The sequence below is a fragment of the Petaurus breviceps genome, unplaced genomic scaffold, assembly GCF_028583685.1.
Source record: "Petaurus breviceps papuanus isolate PSGF00001 unplaced genomic scaffold, PetGlider_PUasm1.0 90897, whole genome shotgun sequence".
In the NCBI taxonomy this organism is placed as follows: domain Eukaryota; kingdom Metazoa; phylum Chordata; class Mammalia; order Diprotodontia; family Petauridae; genus Petaurus; species Petaurus breviceps.
Window position 1 is genome coordinate 8,021,231 of NW_027187374.1, and position 15,349 is coordinate 8,036,579.

The 15,349-nt window shown below is 38.3% G+C and overlaps 1 protein-coding gene across 7 annotated transcripts in view; it reads left to right on the forward strand.

Moving 5' to 3' along the window:
* ITSN1 (intersectin 1) overlaps positions 1–15,349 on the forward strand; it is a 327,970-nt gene that overhangs the window by 191,449 nt on the left and 121,172 nt on the right. For all 7 annotated transcript variants that reach the window (XM_069074954.1, XM_069074950.1, XM_069074953.1 and 4 more), the window contains 4 exons: positions 16–263; positions 2,092–2,251; positions 7,536–7,741; positions 9,030–9,112. In XM_069074954.1, coding sequence (XP_068931055.1) covers positions 16–263; positions 2,092–2,251; positions 7,536–7,741; positions 9,030–9,112 — 697 coding nt within the window. The remainder of the gene's footprint in view (positions 1–15; positions 264–2,091; positions 2,252–7,535; positions 7,742–9,029; positions 9,113–15,349) is intronic.

The following is a 15,349-nucleotide window of genomic DNA, read 5'->3' on the forward strand; positions in this document are numbered from 1 at the left end:
ATGACTTTCTTATAGGTGGATGAAAGCCAAACTGGAGAACCTGGGTGGCTTGGAGGGGAATTAAAAGGAAAGACAGGATGGTTTCCTGCAAACTATGCAGAGAAAATCCCAGAGAATGAGATCCCCACCCCTCTGAAACCAGGAGTTGACTCCGCACCCATGCCCACACCTAAACTTGCTTTACATGAAACCCCAACTCCTACGGCAACAACCTCTTCAGAATCCTCTACAACCTCCAACAACTGGGCAGACTTCAGCTCCACGTATGTTTGGTATTATTGTTTATTATATAGTTGAGATCCTAATAAAGTATCATGATTTTCCAAACACTTCATGCTTTCCTAGTTATACCCTCTCAAAGAAAGAGCTCACTAGGTTACTTTCATCCCTAATGTCTTGTGGTGCTTTCAATTCAGCAAACGTTTACTAACGTTTATTAACTTCTCTATGAAAGCACTAGGCTAGATCCTAGGAAAACAAAAATGAAAAATGGCACAGCCCCTGATCTGAAGGGCAGGAAAATTGTGGGTGACGTATCTACATCTCCATAACAAACATTTAGTCACCATTCTGAAAGTGAAAGTTAAGTATCAATAATCTGTTTATTTTAATGACTAGTTAATAAAAGGTATTAGCTAGTCATTAAAATTAGCAGTTTACTTTTGCCAGAACAAACATACATGCATTTCCTGATGATCTCTTTTAATATTGAAGCCAGTCAGCAATTATTCTTAGTCATTTCCTGTATCTAAGTAGTACTGTTTGCTGATACAGATGCAGAAATGATATTCATACTTGTGGTTGTAAGAAGAGACAAAGATGTTCCTCTAAATTCCTCTAAGCCTTCCTTCATTCTGTTCAAGTGTACAGTGGAATGAAATAATAAGTGCCATCAAATTAGGCCAATTCTAAGTTTTTGATTATAAAGAATTGGCTTCCAAGCGTAGTATTTAGACAGTGGTTTCATTTTGTAATGATCCATTTTATGAAATTGTGAGCCCATATTACAGTCCCACAGTTCAAAATTTTAGAGTGGTTAAAAAATACTACTTGGGTAAAAATAAAATCATCAGTGAGATGATTCAGTTACTATAACCAGGTAACTGAAGGTCCATAATGAAAAGGTGTCTGTTATGAGGTATTCCTTGTTCAGAGTTACATTTTTTTGGAATGTGCATGCCTAAAAAAATAAATGAAAAGAAAGCAAAGAAATCAATAGAGAAAACTGGATGCCAGGGAAGGGAACCTTTAGCCTCAAGGCCACATGTGGCCCTCTAGATTCTCAAGTGTGGCCCTTCATCTGATTCCAAACTTCACAGAACAAATGATCCTCAAATGCAGCCCTATGAAGTTTGGATTCAGTAAAAGGGCTCCAACTTGAGGACTTAGAGGGCCACTTGTGACCTTGAGACTGCAGGTTCCCTATCCCTGTGTTAGACAATAGATGGAAATTATAAGGAAGAGAGGAAAACAATGTGAAGGACAGGAATTGGAAAGAACACTGTAAGGCAGGGCAAGAAGAAACAGGTTTTACATAGTAATTTTTTTTTTCATGTAAAAGTCCTTATAGTATTGAAGAAGGGAACCCACCCATTACACACAACATACATATATATATACACACACACACACACATACATGATAATTTTTGGCTTTAATTTTTCTATATTAATTTTAATTTACTCAATAATTTTGGCTTAATTAACAAAAGCCTTAATTAATCTAGAAGACCAAAAAGAAAAAAGCAAAACAAATGCACCCTATTATAGAAAGTTTTTTGCTATTCTATAGATTTGGTTTTGCTATAGTTCCCATCAAATTCCCCATATAGATGAATTAACACATTCTGTGACAATAGTAACTTCAGTAGTCTGTAAAGCAGTAGTTGCCTGCCTTCCAATACCAGCATGCGGTGGTGCTAACTTGGACCAGTGCATGGTATAGGGGGATGGCAGGCCCCTTTGGTTCTCAAAGCATGTTTCTTCATACCTGTCTTCAGCTAACGTGACCAAGTGACCTGAGGTCCATGATAGAAAGATGATCTGTTAGCATGTATTAATTGTTTAGAGTAGTATTTCTTTTCTTTTCCAGGTGGCCAACAAACACTAATGAGAAATCAGAAACAGATAATTGGGATGCATGGGCAACCCAGCCTTCGCTTACTGTTCCAAGTGCAGGGCAGTTGAGGCAAAGATCAGCCTTTACCCCAGCTACTGTTACTGGCTCATCTCCATCTCCTGTTTTGGGCCAGGTAAATAGCAATATGCCTGGGTGTAGATGACTAAATTCTATAAAATGCAAACCTCTTCAGCAAACACTTATTGGTGTTATTCACCCAGAAACGGACCTCCCTAATATGTAACTCAGGATATGGTATAGATGATCCCAATGACTAATTTAAGAAATGTATATGGTGGAGGCTGTGTTTTGTTTGTGTATGTCAGTGACACTTCATCTGAAGCTTCTGCTACATGGAAGAATACAGTCCTTGTTGTCTATATACTTTTCAGCATAGGGCAGATGCTAAGTTTGCAGAAAAGGCTAATTTCCTGTCTAAAAAAGGACATGAACCAGCAAATTTCAAAAGAGGGCTCAGCATTTCTTAGGACAAATTCTTTGCACCCTGTGAGAGGGTGATGTAGTTCACAGCATATATTGGGAAATATCAAAGCAGAAAGAGGAAGACTGGAAAGTCAAATTTCTATAGGGTTCAATATATACATGTTGAGTGGCTGCTGTACAGAAGGCATTATGATAGGCAGGGTGAAGAATTAAGAAAGGTCAGAAAGACATACCAGCTGCCTTCAGACTAGGAGAGGAAATGAGATCTACATAATTAACTGGACTCTAAGACATAAGTAACAAGTGTTATAAGAGAGGCAGAAATCAAATACCAGAAGATTCTAGAGCAGGAAGACATGACTTTAGCTGGGATGATCAAGGAATACTTACTAAAAGAAGACAGAATTTGAGCTGTTCCTTGAAGGAATGATTTACTCACAGCTTAAAGTAGGGGATGGGGAAACAACATCTTCCAGGCGTCAGGGGGTTAAGTTATAAAGGTAAAAAAAGCACAAGGGATAGTCCCTTATCCAATGTGGCTATATGGTAAGATGAATGAGGACTAAGGGTCAGCTAAGTTGGCAGCCATCTAGATGTGGTGTATAAGAACAACAAAAAATACATTTTAATATTTTTATGGTTTTTTTGTTTTTGTCTTTGCTTTTTGGAGGGCAATTGGGTTTAAGTAACTTGTCCAAGGTTACACGGCTAGTTTATTTGTGTGGGTGTTAAGTGTCTGAGGCCGAAACTGAACTCGGTTCCTCCTGACTCTGGAGCTGGCACTTTACTCGCTGTGCCACCTAGCCGCCCCAAATTTATTGGATTTTTTTTTCTTTTTGGAGGGCAGTTGAGGTTAAGTGACTTGCCCAAGGTCACATGGCTAGTAACTGTTAAGTGTCTGAGGCTGGATTTGAACTCAGGTCCTAGTCGCCCCTATAAGTTTTTTAAAAATAAAAATTAGCCATATTAGCTGTGTGATCCTGGGCAAGTCACTTAATTTCTCTCAACCTTCATCCTTTCTTATCTATAATATGGGGATAATAATAGTACATAATAATACTTCATAGTAGTATTATGAGGATCAAATAAAATAGTGCTTATGACATGCTTTGCAAACCTTAAACTGCTATATAAGTGAGCTATTGTTATTTATTATTACTGTTAGAATGGGATTTTCTGCCAGAAAATTTTGTCCTTTCTTGCATATGGAAATTGTGTGATGTCAAGTTACCATGTGTTAAGAGTGAAGGTTCTTGAGTAGAGAGTAAACAGATAGGAAGCATGATGGTCAACATGCCAAGGAGTGTGATTTTTCAAAACTCTTTGAGGATTTGCAAATACTTTGTCCTGGCTTTGGGTGTAGGGTATATATGATGATGGCAGTAGTGATGGTAGTGGTGGTGGTGATGAAGATGATGATGGTGATGACATTTATATAATACTTTAAAGTTAGCTAATTTGATCCTCATACCCACCATGCAAGGTAGATGCCAGAGGAGAAATTGGCTATTACGATGCCACAGGAGCCACATGACTTTTAGGAAGGAATGATTAGATTACAGTAACATGCTACAAAGTTTAAGAATGAGAACTGAGTAAAAAAAATGGGATTTCATAATTATGGGGTCATTGGTGACTTTTGAAGAGGGAGATTAAGTAGTAGTGGATTTAGAAAAAAAGCTGCTAATGCGGTTAAAAATAAGAGATTTAGAATAAGGGAGTGATGAGGAAGTGAAGACAATCAGCAAATATAGGGTATTTTTTTCTAGAAGTTTTGTTGGTGAAAGGAAGCCAAGGGAGAAGTGGTACCTTCAAGGGGGTAGAAGGGTCAAGGGAGGAGTTTTGAAGGGTTGCGCTTTTCTGTTTTTATTAGAATAGAGAACTAAATGTGCCTGTAGGCAGAGGGGAAGGAAACAGGGGAGTAAGAAACTGGGCATGTAAGACATTGAAGGGATAATAGATCTTACTTAATAGAGCAAATTTCAAGAAATGGCTAAACAAGGTGTCAATAATTTGACAACAGAATTTCAACTCAACCTACGTTTTTTAAGCATTATGCAAGCTGTAAGGCACTGTGTTACCCAGTGCATAAGGCACTGTGAGAGAGTCCCTGCTCTCTCCCCTGAAAGCCATGGCTTTTATACTTTTTTTGGCAGTCTAGTAAAACCTATGGGTCATTTCTCAGTGTAATGTTTATTTCCTACATTCATAATTGAAGTAAATGCTAAATTTTTTAGAGGTTAGTAAAAGGAAAGATGAGTTATTTTTTTCCCTATTTAAGTTCATCACCCTCCTAAAATGTATTTTACAATACCTCAAATTAAGAACCTCTCCCTAAAAGAGATTAGTAATAGTCTAGTAGGAGCTTTGTGCATTTACTTTCTTTTAAAAGGCCCTTTGCACAGTGTACCAGGTGTAAGGTCAGCATGACTGAAATTATGAGTAACGTAGCTTGGCTCCCATAAAGAAGCAAAAGATAATAAACCAGTAAACTTCTGGAGGAGGGAAGGGAGGTTGGAGAGGGGAGAGGAGGAAAAATAATAGATTATGAAGAAACTGGAGAGGCAGCTGAACAAGAATGATGAAGAGAAATGGAAGGTAAGAAAATTGTGGTCAGAAAGGAGAAGTTCACAATTCACTATCTTGGATTTGAAACAGTTTTACTTCTAAAGGGCCAAGGTATGCCTACTCCAGTGTGATATCATTCAGTGAAGGTAAGTTGAGGAGGTCCAGGCGTTGTCAGGCTTTATGATACATTTGTCTTGAGACTGAAGTTAACTTGAGTTTCATCATTTTTAATATGTTATGAATTGATGAACAGTCTCACCTTTATTTGTGTACAAGTGCAAGAACATTTTCCAAAGGCAAATATAAATGTTTTTATATCATCCTTCTGGATTATCATTTATTATTATTTTTTATTATTATCATCTTAAATTTTCCACTGATACATTGAAATATTTTGGTGGTTTTATGCAATAGTTAACATAATAAGCACCTCTAATTTCTTCCATCATTCAATACCAAGCATTTATTAAGAACTTCCCAAGTGCCAGGCACTCTGCTAGGGGATCTAAAACACTGCCCTCAAGGAGCCTCCATCCATATATACAAAATAAATACAAAATAATTGTGAGTGGGAGGGATGAGGAAGGCACTTGCATTTGGGGGTATCAGGTACAGCTTAACGTGGAAGGTGATACTTGAACTGAGCTTTGAAAGAGACTAGGAATTTTACATAAGGCAGAATAGAGGAAGGTATGACCTACCAGGCATAGAGATAGGAGATGGAGTGTTGGGTTTGAGGAAAAGCAAGAAGTTCAGTTGGGCTAGACCATATGGCACATGAAGAGGAATGCCTAATGAGCCTGGAAATGTAGGTGGGAGTCAGGCTGTGAAGGGTTTAAAATGCCAAACTTGGGAGTTTGTACTTGATTCTCAAGGCAACTGAAAATTATTGAGTTAGGGAGAGGCATGATTAGACCTGTGCCTTAGGAAAATCACTTTGGCATCTGAGGAGGATAGATTGGAAAGGAGAGATGCTTGAGACAAGGAGACTAATGAGAAGACTTCAGGTGGGTCCTATTAGTTTGAAAAGTGAATCCCCTGAAGTGATCTATGTTCTTTTTTGCACCATTCTGAGTTATAATTATGAAAATATAGTCATAGGTTCCAGCTAGATGGAAACATTCATGCAAATTCAAATAATGTCATTTCAAGGGGTTTAATTGTTAGCACTAATAGGTACCCATCTGTACTGCCACAGTCTAGGGGAGAGAGGACCCCTGAGCTAAGGAGATAGCTGTTTGCATAAAGAAAATGGGATGGATGTAAGTGCTCTTGTGAAAGTACAATAGATAAGAGTTGGTGACTGAATGGTTAAGTGTGATGAGGCAAAGAGTGAAGAGTCAGGGATAAGGAAGGTTAAAAACCTGGGTGAATGGAAGGATGGTAGAACCTTTAAACAAACATAGGCAAGTTTGGAAGAAAGTAGATTTGAGGAAAAAGACAATAAGTTCTCTTTTGAACATCATGGATTTGTACTGCCCTTGAATCATTAATTCAAAATTTTCCAAGAGACAGCTGGTGATGTGGGCTTGAGGCTAAGAAGAGAAACAAGGGCTGTTCATGTAGATCTGGAAGTCATCTGGATAGAAATGATACTTACACCCATGGGAGCTGATAAGGTCACCCAGTTAAAGACTATAAAGAAATAAGGAAAGAGGGCTCAGGACAAAGTCTTGGAAAGCACCTACAGCTAGAGGATTATTATATGGATGATGGGCCAGCAAAGGGGACCAAGAAGGAGTATTCAGACTGGTAGGAGAACTAAGAGAGAGCAGTGTCATCAAAATCCAGAGAGGAGAAAGTATTCAAAAAGACATAGTGGCCAACAGGGTCAGATGCCATAGAGAGATCAAGAAGGGTAAGGATGAAAAAAGTTCATTGGAAGTGGCAATTCAGAGATGATTGATAACTTTGGAGAGAACAGTTTCAGTTAAGGGATGAAGTTGCAATCCAGAATGCAAAGGGATGAGGGATTGAGTGAGAAGAGGGGAAGTTGATGGCCTTTCCTTAGAATTTGAGAAAGGAAGGAGACATATAGGATGATAGCTTCAGGGGATAGTAGGGTTAAATTAAGGTTTATTATTAAAGTTGGAAGTAACTCGGGCATATTTGTAGGCAGCAGAAAGGAAATCGAAGGTTGTATTGTCACCATTTCTCATGATATCTTTATAAAACTCCCATAAGAGAACATTGAGAGTTATCAGAAGCAAAATTTCTTAGAAAAAAAGTAAAGACTTCCCATACTTAGTTTCTGATCATATCAACTAAACTATGTATGTATGTGGTTTAATATCTATGATCCTGGTGAAGAGTCTGTTTGTCATATATTACTCTCACTCTCTTTTTTCTTTTTTTGTAACAAACTACTATGTAACCAAAGACCCCTTTATATTGTTCCACATAAGGGTGAAAAGGTAGAGGGGCTACAAGCACAAGCTTTGTACCCGTGGAGGGCCAAAAAGGACAACCATTTAAATTTCAACAAAAATGATGTCATCACCGTCCTGGAACAGCAAGATATGTGGTGGTTTGGAGAAGTTCAAGGTCAAAAGGGTTGGTTCCCCAAGTCTTATGTGAAGCTCATTTCAGGACCCATAAGAAAATCCACAAGGTATTTGTGATATTTATCTGCTTTTATCAGAAGAAAAAAAAGTTGTACTTTGAAAAGAGAGGAACCATAGTGAAAGCCAAGAGTCCTAGGTTTGGACTCTAAAAGACCCTAGGTTCTCTTTTATAGCTCTGATGTTTATCAGATGCTTCATCTTGAGCAAATCACTTAATCTCTTGGCTTCACTTTGCTGTATCTGTAAAATGAGAGGGGTTGGATGCAGTCATCATTAAGACCCCTTCCTGCTTCATAGTCTGATGGGATGGCCCCAATACCCTTTCAGATCATTTTGAGGGGCAATAAAGTGACTATTTCCTGTAACTGTCATAGCATTTGGAAAATCTTATTTCTCTAGGGAAAGTCCACTTCAAGGCATGGGGGTAAGATGTGACCATGTTTGTTCATCCTTCTTTGTAGAATACCTAGTACAGAGTATGCAAAAATAATTCCATTGGTCATGAAAATTAACTTTTATTTTGGTATACTCCAGTTGGGAGAGTATTTTTTCCTTCCTTGTGGAATATTTATGTAACATAGAATACAAACAAGGCCTTTATTTAGCTCAAATTAAGATGAAGCTCTCATGGCCAGAGAAAGGCAGTGTTCACTGAGTTTTTTAGATATAAAATATTTGGTTTTTTTTTTAAAGCAATCGGGGTTAAGTAACTTGCTCAAGGTTACACGGCCAGTTTTTTCTGGCAAAATATTAGTTTTAATACACTGAAAATTTTTTTGAAAGAATCTATGAAATTAACTTTTCAAATTTCTAGATTAGGCTAGTATTATGATGAACATAATAAAAATGTCCAAATGTCCAAAGTAACATATTGCTAAATACTAAAATGGTAGGTAAGCATTGTACTTGTCCACATCATATGGGACTAGGGGTGGAGATGGGGAGGTTCTCCAGTAGGAGGATTTCATCAGGGTTAAGAGCTTCCCCAGTTAGAAAACTCCCTCTAGCAGTAAAACTCAGCAACTCTTCTTCAACTTCCAGTCTTAGAGAGTTGCCTAAGACACTGAAAAGTTAAGTGATTAGGCCAGGGTCACATCATTATTACATGTCAGAGAGGATTTAAACCCAGATTTTACTTACACTGGGGCCAGCTCACTATCCAGTCAAGAATATCATGCTGCCTCTCTTTTGTGTTATTATTTACAGTTAAATTTGACTTTCATTTTAATCTATGTTTTTCCAAGTTTTAAGTGGTATATATTTGAAGGTTTAATTTGTTTGCATGCTTTTGCTATGGTGGAAATTAAAATGTCTCTATATTTTTATCTTCTTAAGTATGGATTCAAGTTCTTCAGAAAGTCCCGCTGTTCTCAAGAGAGTAGCATCACCAGCAGCTAAACTTTCAATACCAGGAGAAGGTAAGAAATTGGATATTATTGTCAAAATGTTGGTAAGGTAATATAATAGTACCAATAAACATGCCATAAGAGCATTTAGATATTAAAATCCATTATATTAGTTTATCTATAATGTGTTAAATATTATGGTAAAATAGAAAATTATCCATTTGGAGAAAATTATAGTAGTTTCTGGATAAATTAAAAACAGTCCTAGATATAGCATTCATGTGCAGTGCAAAATAGCAGGAGCTGTTCCTGAAGAGACACTCCCAAATGGAGAAGAAATGCCAAAGGGAACCAGCAAAGAGATAGAACCTCCATTGCCCCTAACTCCACAGGAAACATGGCCCATACATGCAGCAGAATGTCCACTCTGATCAAAGGCTCAAAGTTACTCAGGGCTCAAACTTAAAAGTTTCTAGACTAAGAGTCATCATAGCACTAATAGGAGACTATTCTGTCACCAGTGAGTCAAGTCCAGGCCAATGAATTAAAGGTATTTTATGAATTGTCTAATGAGGAATGGGGTCAGGGAGCCAGGAAACTTAATTCTGGCTATGCTACAACATAAAAAAGTTCCTGGGACAGATGAAAGATTTCCTGATTAATTAAGTCTAGACGCTAGAGTTAATGTTCAAGCCAAGTTTCATTGGCTCATATTATCAAAATCTAAAAATATTTTTAAAAAATCACTTAAGCTCTCCTTGTGGATAAGATGGAGAAGTGAAGCCTAGACAACAGTCTAAGTTGATTATTGACTGGATGAATGACAGCACCCAAAGAGTGGTCATTAATGACAATATCAACATGGAAAAACGTATTAAGTGAAGAGTCTCAGGTTTATGTGTTTGGTCCTGTACAACATTTTTGATCCATGACTTGGATAATGGCATAAATTATCTGCTTATTGAATAGGAAGGTCAATCAATTTGTAAGTATCTATTAAGTGACAACTGTGTGCCAGACACAAAGTTGTGAACCTGGGGAGCTAACACATTTGATGACAGTTGAGATTCAAAAATATCTAGACAGACTGGAACATCAGGCTAAATAGAATAAGGTGAATTTAATAGAAATAAATGCAAGTTTTTACAGTTGGGTTAAAAAATCAGCTTTACAAATACAAACATGGTAGAAGGGATGGCAAGATAGTAGTTCAACTGAAAAAAGATCTAGGAATTTTAGTGGATTGCAAGCAATATAAATCTATATTATGATATTGTAACTAAAAACTAAAAAGCTAGTGGAATCTCAAGTTTTGTTGAAAGTGATGTAGTATAGAACAGCCAAAAAGTATAGCCTACCTCCCTTCTTCTCCCTTTACAATTAAATTACTACAACAAAGACTTAGAAAAGCACCAGACTAAATCCTGATTGGGAAATCCAAGCAAATGATACAGTGAGTCATTTTCCTAGTCCAGGTCCACATAAGGAGAAAGAGGTTTTTGATTCTGTGGTTGGGATCCAGCCAAGAGGGCGCTGCACCAGACCTTCTAACAAGAGGACTGAATTGAGTCCTGGAGCTGTGAACTAGGGCAAGAAGAAGATTGAGCTTGGAAGGCTCTGGCAATGTCCAAGGAGCAGGAAAAGGTACAAACTGACACCAGTTTTACTTATACCCCAGAGCTAGGTCTCATATCTAGGGTGGACTGAGGCAGGAGGGGTGGACCAGAGCAAGGTGCAGTTGTAGACCTGAAGCTGTGTACTGGAAAAAGAGTAAGAGTAAGATAACCAATTACAGTGGGACTCTGATCCTGGATTGAGGTCTCTGTTCTAGTCTCCACCCTTATCTGAAGCCTCCAACTGAAAAACCAGAGCAGCTAGCTCAGACAAAGGGAAAACCTGCATTTCTGCACCCCTGAGAACTTTGAGGAATGTGGCATTTCTGTCCTAGAGAAAGAGGACCCACGAGAATTCAAAATAGGACCAACCAAGGCCCAGACATTCCATCCAGAAAAGCCTGGCCTAACACAGAGTCCCAATTCAGGAAGTAAGTTGGAAGAATAGTAAACAAAAGAAGGATCTCACTGTACAGAGCTGCTGCTGACAGAGATGCAGGAGAATTACTACAAACAACATATAAGCAAAACCTCAAAGCAAAATACAGCTTGTACACAGAATTCCTGGAGGAAATGAAGCAAAAAATTTTAAATTATTTTATGAATTAAAGAGTGCACTAGAGAAGAAAACTGGAAAAGAAATGAGAACCATGGAAGAAAGGTTTGGAAAAAGAATTTAGTAGCTTAACAAAAGCAGAGTGCTTGAAAATTGGAACAAACAAAACAGAAATAAGTGCCTCTATGAAACAACTGGAAATATTTTTTTTAGAAGAAAATTTAAAGATAATTTAATCCATCTATCTCATTTTGTAGTTGAGGAAACTGAGTCTCAGAGAAGTGACATGACTTAAAATCAGAGTTAGTTGTGAAACTTGAAAGATCATCTCCATGTCTTAAGAAAGACTAAAACTAAACCAGTTCAGAGCAATGAAAAATCTAGAGAAAACAATTCTATGGGATTTAAAAAAAATTATAAAAGTATATACTTTCACCATTAATTTTATTATAATAAATACAAATTTTCCGTTCTTTTCTTTTTCTCCCTCTGCCTTTCCATAATGAATTTTAATTTTCAAAATCACTTTTCTTTTCTATTCTTATTTTCTTCTGCATTTCTAAAGTGAATGCCTCAAGTCATGTTTTATTTTTTTTCTTTTATTTCCTTTTATCTAGGCTCCATAAATTTATAATCTTCTTTGTTAAGGTCAGTCTAATGTCTAAAAACCATTATTGGAGGGAATTCTTCTTAGAGCTAATATAAGTACCATTTTTTCCCCATTATTTCATTATTCAACAATGATATTGTAGAGGTTGATCATTGTTACTTATGTGAGAAACCTTCCAATAATTTGGTAAATGCTGTCCTGATAATCAATGAAGAGAGCAGGACAGAGTTTTCAAACTATGTGCTGGTGAGCTTGTCTTCAATACCTGGCAAAAATTTAGTATTATATTATTTTTTTTCAAATGCTTTATTAACTTCTGATTTATGTCATTCATTTCCGCCAGATTTTGAGTTACAAATTTTCTCCCTGTTTTTCCCCTACCCACCCCCCAAAAATAGCAGTCCTACAGGATTTCCCCTCCTCCAATCTACTCTCTCCCATATTTTCTCCCATACCCCTTTCGACTTTTCTAGTGGATCTCTATGCCCCAGTGCCTGTATATCTTATTTCCCAATTACATGTAAAATAGTATTGATAATAGTGTGTGTGTGTGTGTGTGTGTGTATATATATATATATCAAATATATATATACATACATATTTGAATATTTGATTTTAAAACTTTGAATTCCAGATTCATTCCCTTCCTCCTTTATCACCCACCCTTGCTGGGAAGATAAGCAGTTCAGTATAGGATGTACATGTGTGGCTAATGCAAAACAATAACATAGTAGATATATTGTAAAAGACTGACTATATTTCCCTCCCTCCTATCCCACCTCCCACTTGTTCTATTCTCTACTTTGGTCCTGTCCCTTTTCAAAAGTGGGTGCTTCCAACTTCCCTCCCGCTAGCTTGCCCTCTCTTCCATCATCCTCCCTCTCATCCCCTTCTCCCCCTACTCTCATGGAGGGTGAGATACCCTATTTAGTGTGTATTTCATTCCCTCTTCAAGCCAAATTCAATGGGAATAAGGTTGACCCATTCCCTTTTGCCTTCCTATTCTTCCCCTCCAGTGTCATCATTTCCCCTTGCCTCTTCTGTATGAGATAGTTTACCCTATTCTGTCTCTCCCCATCTTCTCTCATTATATTCCTCTCTCACCTCTTAATTTCACCTTTTAAGTATCCTCCCTTCCTGTTAAATTGGTCCTGTGCCCTCTATCTATGTATACCTGTAAACATATATACACACATTCACATATGTATTCATATGCCCGTTTACCCTCATATATAGACACTTACACACACACACACACACACACACACACACACATATATTTCTATTCCCTTCAACTACTGAGAAAAGATTCATAAGTTACAATTATTGTTTTTCCATGTAGGAATGTTAATAGTTCAACTTATGGTTTCTTTTCACTGTGTACCTTCTCATGCTTTTCTTGCTTCTTGTATCTGAATGTTAAATTTTCTGTTCAACTCTGGTTTTTTCAGCAAAAATGCTTCAGAGTCCTCTATTCCACTGAATGACCATATTTTCCCCTGAAACATGATACTCAGTTTTGCTGGGTAGGTGACTCTTGGTTTTAATCCCAGCTCCTTTGACTTCCGGAATATCACATTCCAAGCCCTTCGATCCCTCAGTGTAGAAGCTGCCAGATCCTGTGTTATCCTGATTGTGTTTCCACAATATTCAAATTGTTTCTTCCTGGCTGCTTATAATATTCTCTCCTTAATCTGGGAATTCCGGAACCTGGCTATAATATTCCTAGGAGTTTTCTTTTTGGGATCTTTTTCAGGAGGTGATCGGTGGATTCTTTCGACCTCCATTTTGCCCTCTGATTCTAAAACATCAGGGCAGTTTTCTTTGAGAATTTCCTGTAGGATGATTTCTAAGTTCTTACTTTGATCATGTCTTTCAGGTAGGCCAATAATTTTAAAATTATCTCTCCTGGATCTATTGTCCAGGTCAGTGGTTTTTCCCATGAGATATTTCGCATTGCCTTCTATTCTTTCATTTGTTTGGATCTGTTTTAACAGCATCTTGATTTCTCATAAAGTCATTGGCTTCCATTTGCTCCAGTCTAATTCTGAAGCCATTATTCTCCTCATTGAGCTTTTGAGATTCTTTTTTCCATCTGGCAAATTCGGCTTTTTAAGGCATTCTTCTCCTCATTGCCTTTTTGAGCCTCTTTTGCCATTTGAGTCAGTCTGTTTTTTAAAGTGTTATTTTCCTCAGTCAGGCTGTTGACTCTCATTTCGTACTTTTCTTGCATTGTTCTCATTTCTCTTCCCAATTTTTCCTCCACTTCTCTTATCTGCTTCTTAAGGTCCTCTATGGCCTGTAACCAGTTCGCATTTTTCTTTGAAGCTTTTGGTGCAGGAATTCTGACTTCACTGTCTTCCTCATGTTCCATGCTTTGCTCCTTTTTGTCCCCAAAATAGGAGTGTAATGTTGGAATCTTCTGTCTGCTTTGTTTCCTTTGCCTGGTCATGTGGCCCCTCAGTCACTTGACCCCTGGACTTTTTGCCACAGTAGGACTCTGCCACCAGAGAGGGGAGCTTTTGTCCCAAACGCTGGGGTTTTCTCAGCTGCTGGAGGTATTAGATGGGTGCCCTCTCTCAGGTCTCCACATGCTCTGGCAAGCTGGACACACACCCCAGGACCTCCACCCTAGACTGCAATCCAGATCCAAGCAGGTTAAAGCAAGAGTGATTACCCCTCAGACTGGTGCTTGGTCCCCCTACACTCTGCAGGCCAGGAGCTGAAGCTGCCAAGTGGCGCTGGCCAGAGCCTCAGCAGCTTCTCACCCCGGGGGCAAAAGCTGATGCACTCCCACTTACTGGTCCCAAAGTCAATACTGCACTGACCTCTCACTTTGTCCTTCGCATCTGTGTGTTGATAAATCTGGAAAAGGCCACAGCTGCTGCTGATCTGGAGTCCCTCTGGCTGTGGCTGGTCAGGCCTGCCCTGGGGCTAAAGCCTCAGCATAGGGCTGGGCTTGGCTCCCAGAGCGCTGTGCTGGATTCCTACTGGCCTGCAGGGCTCTCCTCAGCATGAGGTTAGCTTCTCTGTGTGATTTTGTGGATTCTGCAGCTCCAAAGTTTGTTTAGAGTACCCTTTTCACATGGATTGGAGAAGGTGGAAGCTGGAGCTGCAGGGAGGTCCTGCTTCTTCTCCGCCATCTTGACTCCGCCCTGCTCGGTCACCCTGGAAATATTTTTAAAAAGTCAAAAGATTAGAAGAAAATGTAAGTTATCTTATAGTAAAAGCAGCTGACTTAGAAAACAGAACAAGGAGAGAGAATTTAAGCATCATTGGAATATGTTAAAGCCATTGCATTTAAAAAAAGATTCTAGAAATCATAAAGGAAAACCACCTCTCAAAATCAGAGAGCAAATTGAAAAGAGAAAGAATTCACAGGTCATCTCCTGAGAGAAATCCCCAAATGACAACTCTCAGGAACATCATAGCTAAAATCTAGAGTTTCCAGATCAAAGGAAAAATACTACAGGCAGCCAGAAAAATTTTTAAAAAGCGAGCAGGTACCAAACAGCCACAGTCAGGCTCAC